Source organism: Palaemon carinicauda, chromosome 24 (genome assembly GCF_036898095.1).
Source record: "Palaemon carinicauda isolate YSFRI2023 chromosome 24, ASM3689809v2, whole genome shotgun sequence".
Lineage (NCBI taxonomy): Eukaryota > Metazoa > Arthropoda > Malacostraca > Decapoda > Palaemonidae > Palaemon > Palaemon carinicauda.
This window is the reverse complement of record NC_090748.1, coordinates 34,714,529-34,722,028: the sequence shown is the minus strand read 5'-3', so window position 1 is coordinate 34,722,028 and position 7,500 is coordinate 34,714,529. Positions and strand designations below refer to the sequence as shown.

At 34.4% G+C, this 7,500-nt stretch overlaps 1 protein-coding gene across 1 annotated transcript in view; it reads left to right on the top strand.

The window, feature by feature from the left end:
- Positions 1-74, top strand: part of LOC137618322 (uncharacterized) — a 438-nt gene extending 364 nt beyond the window's left edge. Inside the window, exon 1 of the mRNA XM_068348491.1 lies at positions 1-74. This exon is cut by the window's left edge and continues 364 nt beyond it. Within this exon, the coding sequence (XP_068204592.1) occupies positions 1-74 (74 nt within the window).
- The last annotated feature ends 7,426 nt before the right edge of the window (positions 75-7,500 follow it).

Sequence of the window (7,500 nt, the reverse complement as noted above, 5' to 3'; positions counted from 1 at the left end):
ATTCACCTGGTATTAGATTACAATGCCTTGGCCGAATCCCAACAAAAGAAAAATACACATTACCAAGCATATAGTACATTGTGCACCACCACCCATTGAGAAGACATCGCCATTGACGACCCCAATATCATCCTCCTCTGTGACATCAGTACTGGTAGACCACGACCATGGACACGTGGTCCCATACAACAACAGGTGTTTGATTATATAAATGACCTCTCACATCCCTCACACCGATCTACTGCAAAGCTACTGAAAACGAAGCTCCTTTGGAACGGATTACTAAGGATGGTATGGATTGGGTCCGCGCCATTACTTCATGCTAAACATAAAAAATACATCGACATATGGATTATGGGGTGGACAACTTTCCTCAACCTCAGCGTGGTTTTGCCCACATTCATGTCGATGTAACAGGTCCCCTACTAACATCAAAAGGACACCGTTACATGTTTCTTGTCATTGACCTCTCCACTCGTTGGCGTCATTCCGTTCCCATGCAAACTGTAATGTCTGCCTCATGTACATCTGCTTTACTCTTAGGGTATATAGTAAGTTTTAGTATTCCTGAGCATATTACTTCTGACAGCATTACCACTTTCACCTCTTAATTGTGGACATCATTAATCAACCTTCATCAGACAACTTCCTAAAACCCTGCGGCCAATGGAATAGGTGACCGTCTTCATCGCACCCTCGAAGCAGCTTTGATGTCCCGATGCAATTACTTCAGCAGGTGTACTCAGCTTCCCTTGGTCCTTCTGGGATTAAGGAATACTCCAAATTATTTCCTGGATGTCTTAACAGCGGTTTGATGTATAGCAACCCCTTAGTAGCCCTTGTTGAATTTTTTCCGTCAACAACCTACAACAATCTCCAGTGCCTATGTCATATTGTGGAAAATCTACCCCATGCCACCAGAATAGGAAGACCCTAGCAAACCAAAACATACTGAAATATTTACACGCCGTAACACATGTCTTTCTGCGCTACGACACTTATAAGCCACCACTGAAATCACCTTACACAGGTCCTTTCCTCTTGATATGTCATTCTCCGAAAGCTCCTTAATCAACATTCTAGGCAAAAAAGACTGGGTTTCCATTGATCAGCTAACACCTGCATATCTCCTTGTAGTTAGGCTCCCAAGAGCTGGGCACCCTGTTTCACTTTTATGTCTTCTTTTATGGGTAGCCATGTACCAAATGTGTTTCATACACGCTCATATAATGTAATGCTGTTGTTTTATTTTAGACTCTTCTCTTCCCGCAATGACACCCTGTTTAAGCTTGTTATCGATTGTTTTAGTTTGTTTTATTTTTCGTGAAATTCTTGCTCTCAAATTCTCGTTATATGTCAAATAAATTTTACCTGCGTTCGTGGTTGTTGTTATGTCGCACAAGGGATTCAGCAACCAAAAGTTTACATTCAGAATAGAGGCTTTATTCAAAGAGACCATTAACATCGATACATCTTATAGCTTTATCAAGAGTGTAACTGTATAACTACTTGTTAATCACAAATTCTAGAAACAAATATTGGTGTAAGAAAATGATAATTTTAATTTTAAACAATCACGCTTTACCTGAGTAGCCTCAAGCATGTCAGGGAGCAATAGCATATACGTTCAACGCATAAATAGCACTTTTCTCGAGCACTTTTTCTAAGTAGTCAGCGGAAAATTCAGCACATGAGTAAACACCGAGGGAGGATGTAATTGGCAGTAACCACAAAATTCTTGAAGTCATAAATTCCTTCTTCCAATAAGAATAAAAGATTATGCGGAGTAGAAATTTCATTCATTTTGCTTTACCCAGCAATTCTTAAAACATTTAAAACTTCTTACGCATTTGGACTTTAAGGTGTCTGCCAGTTGTTTTGATAATATATACATAAATAGAAAAACGTGTATTAGTTCAATTGAAGATTTTGAAGAAAAAAAATTATCAATTATAAAGATTATAACAGTTATATGGCGAAAGCATTTCCAATTCCTTTAATCATGATGGTTATATATATGTACTTGAAGAATCTAAAAGCTTATGAAAACGTTGGTAACACATTTTGCCATCAGATATGCAAATTTTCTGACAAGTATTTCCTTTTTTTTTTCAGTAAAAGTAATCATATAGGAGAAATGTGTAAATAGGTTACTGACATAGATATGAACGTGGGGGTTCTAAAAATAAAATATATTGCCTGACACTGGAAAATTCCTCGGCAGTTTCTTTGCAAAATTTAAAAAAGTGAATATCGAAAATATCGCAAATTATGCAAACGTTTCAGTATGAAAAAAGGGAAGGAAGAAAGACAATAGAGAAAAAATTAGGAAACAACGATCTTCCTTTAAGGGCGCTGCAAAGTTTTCTCTCTTCCTCAATTCCGCCTTCAGCCTCCGCGTAAAAGAGAAAATACCAAAAAATAGTCAGACACTATAAAATGTAAGGAAAAAGGGATAGAAGTCCCCAGGTTATCCAAGCAAAGAGAGAGAGAGAGAGAGAGAGAGAGAGAGAGAGAGAGAGAGAGAGGAGAGAGAGAGAGAGAGAGAGAGAGAGAGAGAGAGAGAGAGAGAGAGAGAGCACCGTAATAAATGGGGATTTTTCTTTGAGAGTGAATGTAGTGACAGCTGTCTCGTAGAAAGTGGAAAATACGAAGTCACGAGAAGCGAAAACGACCTTTGAAACTGGCACACTGTAGGTAGGGCATATCTAACATAAAATGTGACTGCTATTGACCGCAAACTAAGAATATTAAACCAAAGCGGAGGACATAAGCATAAAACTAAGTACGTTCCAAGAATATATGACAAGTGGATTTTAGATAAAGATGACGATCAAAGATTTTTTTGTAAAAACAATGATGAAAAAAGATATATATATATATATATATATATATATATATATATATATATATATATATATATATATATATATATATATATATATATATATATACGTATATATACATATATATATATATATATATATATATATATATATATATATATATATATATATATATATATATATATATCTATATATATATATATATATATACTTATATATGTATACATATATATCGTTACTAGTCCTCTGCAGGACAAAGGCCTTACACATATCCTTCCACTCATGTGTGTTTATCGTTTTTCTATGCCAGACTATGCCTATAGGTTATCTAAGTTCGTTAATCTATCGTCTTCTTTTCCCTCCCCTGCTTCTTTTGCAGTCCTCAGGGACCTATTCTGTTGTTTTTAATATCTACTTATTATATGTCACTTACATTGTATATCCTACCCACATCCATTTTTCTTATGTTATAATATCATCTACTTCAGTGTGTTTTCGTTATCATATTCTAAGGGTTTATTAAGGCTCTAAGTTTATGATACATAATATCTTCTGGTTTGATGTTCTTGAGAGAAAGTGGCATTTTAATTTTCTTCGTCTCATGTTTTCAACAGAAGCTCTCCATCTTATCCTTATTGTTCTTTTAATTTCAGCCTTTTGTACTGGGGAAGCAATTGCCATATGTGCTAAGTTTATATATCCAATAGCAATCTTTATAGGTTGTTCATAACCCTCACTTGTTGTCTCTTTGATCACTCATTGAACATGATTTTAATTTTACTCTTATTCATTTACATTATAACATTAAAGCTTTCACTATTCAAATATTGCATGATCTTTTGCATTTTCTCCCATGATTCACTAAACAGAATTATTTCATTGCAAATATTAAGTTATTACGGCAATCCCCATTAATGTTATTCACTACATTTTTCAAATCTAAATCTCCCCCCCCCCCAAAAAAAAAAAAAATTGCCTAGCCTGTGAAAAACTTACGGGATGGGAATTTTTGTTTATATATATGTAATTTTAGGATTTCTTATCTGCTTGATATTTTTTAATCCTTGACCGACCAGAAGGTCTTATAAAGATAATAAAAATAAAGATATATTTCCCCTTTGGTCTTCTATCCTGAGGTACGACAAATTTGATATACGGAGGTAATTGTGGCTAATTTTCATAAATGAAATTAACGAGTGTTAGTGATAAATAATCATCATATTATATAAAAACGAACCTGGTCATATATATATATATATATATATATATATATATATATATATATATATATATATATATATATATATATATATATATATATATACATATATATATATATATATATATATATATATATATATATATATATATATATATACATATACATATATATGAATATATATATATATATATATATATATATATATATATATATATATAAATATATATATATAGATATATATATATATATATATATATATATATATATATATATATATATATATATATATATATATATATATATATATATATATATACATATATATATATATATATTTATATATATATATATATATATATATATATATATATATATATATATATATATATATATATATATATATATTCATATATATATATATATATATATATATATATATATATATATATATATATCTTGTCATGCTCATAGGGTAGGGAAGAAGTAGTCATCCTATGTGCAAGCGGGTAACCGAAATGTACTCCCGGAAACTACACTCTCCCACAAGTTGTTAAACAGATTGTATTTAGGAAATGTGGAGAGGAGTGGGGGGGGGGGAGCTTATGTCAGCCTGTTCAACATGAAAACATTTGAGGCAAGTGTGGACTTTTGAAGTTGTACTGATTAAACCAACAGACTAGGAAGATCGTTCCACAACTTGGTCACAGCTGGAATAAATCAACTAGAATACTGTGTAACATTGAGCCTCATAATGGAGAAGTCCTAACTATCAGAATTAACTGCATGCCTAGTATTACGAACAAGATGGAACTGTCCGGGAATATCTCAATATAAAAGATGGTCAGAGTTATAGAAAATCTTATACAACATGCATAATGAACATATTGAACGCGGGTGCCAAAGATTAATATCTAGATCAAGAATAAGAAATTTAATAGACCGTAAGTTCCTGTTCAATAAATTAAGATAATAATCAGCAGCTGAAGACCAGACAACAGAACAATTGTCGAAACAAGGTAGAATGGAGGAATCGAAACACTTTTTTCAGAAGAGGTTGATCACCAAAATTTTTTAAAGAATTTCTCAGTAAGCCCTTTCTTTGTGCAATTGAAGAAGTCAAAGACCTAATATGCTTATTCAGGTACATTTTATGTCGAAAATCAAACCTAAATTTTCATAAAAGTCATACAAAGTTAAACACACATTATCAATGCTGAGATCCGGATGTTGAGGAGCCACTGGTCTATTAACGAATATTTATGGTTATTTGAAGACAAGTAACATAACAGTTAATGTTAAAATTATCAGAAAGCAACCAGGTTTCACAAAGCCTTTAGCAGTAATGGTGGATATTCATTAAACATGATTCTTAGTGTATACTTTAATTCCAAAATTAAACCATTGTTCTCTAGTCTTGGGTAGTGCCATAGCCTCCGTACCATGGTCTTCCACTGTCTTGGGTTAGAGTTCTCTTGCTTGAGGGTACTCTCAGGCACACTATTCTATCCTATTATTTTTTTTCTTCCTCTTGTTTTTTTTTGAAATGGTGTGTTGGGCAGGCTTAATAGAAGGGCCATGGATGTCTGGTGGTTTATCAAGAGGTTGTCTTTTCCTTTTTCTGACTCTTTTTCTTCTCAAAACCATCCTTGCTGTCCTCCCTTCAGTTGAAGTGGCTATCCTGGAGAGTATTTAGCCTTGCATGGTGTATCGGCTCATCCATGTTGACCAGTTTTTCCGACTCTTTACAATAGTCTATGGGTATCATCAATCACTTTATTTATGATTCTGTACATATTGTTTTTGTTATAATTCTTGTTAATCTAGAGTTTAAGAATGATGTCTCTTTTTTTATTTCTATTAATTCTTATGCTGTCTGGAGACATTGAGCGAAATCCGGGACCAGTACATCCTTGATTTCGTCAATGTCGTCTTCTGTATTGCAATATACGTGGTCTTCATGCAAATATCCAAGACCTTACAGTTGCGTCCAGACAGTATGATATTCTTTTGTGCTCAGAAACTTTGGTTTCTAATATGAGGCACTCATCTGAGCTCCTTATAACTGGTTTTAAGAAGCCAATAATGTTGAAACGTGATGCAATCCCTAGGGCCAGGGGAATGGTGGTGTATATTAGGACCGAGTACCCTGCTTCTCATAAGTCCTGCTATCAATGTGGATGTCATGAGATTCAGGTAATAAAAGTTTGTGGCAGGCATAACAACTTTTATTTGTGTTCCATCTACCGGAATCCATACATGGATGATTCTATCTTCGATTGTCTTCTTACCATTATGGCTAAGATACAAGAAGATGATAGAAAGGCTTCTTTTGTCTTTGTTCGTGATTTTAATGCTCACCATAGGGAGTGGTTAAGTTCTATCTCTCCTACCGATCGTCATGGCTTAAGAGCTTTAGACTTTGCCTCTGAATCAGGCTGTGAGCAAATCATAAATGAAGCTACTCACAGGTCTGGTAATTGCTTGGACCTCGTATACACTGACTCCCCTGGCGTTATAACTAGTAAGGTTGGTTCTCCAGTCGGGACATCTGATCATGCCTTGATTTCATTATTAGTGAAGACTGAGCAGCCTGTCCCTGATATATCATATTCTTGTAAAATTTATATGAAATCCCAAGCAGACTGGAATGGGATTTTACAAGATCTTTTGTGCTTGAATTGGTCACAATTCTATAATAGTGTAGATCCTGTTGTCCCTTTGAATGAGAATCTAGTCAACATAATCAAAAGGCGTATCCCTTCTCGTGTGCTAGTGTACCGAGTGAAGGACAGACCATGGTTCAATGATGATTGTATACGTGCTTATTTGGAGAAGCAGGAGGCCTATCACCTTCGGAAGGGTAACAGATCAGATTTGACCTGGAACAACTATACTCAGCTTCGAGCTTTTGCTCAGAGAGTCTATGCATCAACGGAAAAGGAGTACAATTTAACCAAAAAACAAACTCTTTCTGGTACAACTCAGGAACATAAATGGTGGTCTACCCTTAAATCTGTACTCTTTGGTGTAGATGCAACAGTTCCTCCTTTACTTTAACTAGATGGCTCAGTCACTCAATGTCCAAAGGAAAAGGCAACCCTTTTGGCCGATGTTTTTGACAGTAAACAGAGTAATGAAAAACTTGAACTTCCTCATTCCTGTTTTCCTGAGGATAAACTAACTAGTTTAGTTCTTCGATCTGTTGAGATTAAAGCTCGGTTGGTGGACCTTGATGCTTATGGAGGTGTAGAACCAAATGGTATTTTTCCTTTGTTTTTTATAGAGACAGCAGATTTCTTAGCTCCAACGTTATCTGTTATTTTGCGCAAGTTAGCAAGAAGAGGAGCTTTTAGCACTTGTTACTCCTCTATTTAAATGTGTTTGTGGTAGCTAAAGTCCCACTGATTACCGCCCAATTTCCATAACTCCCAT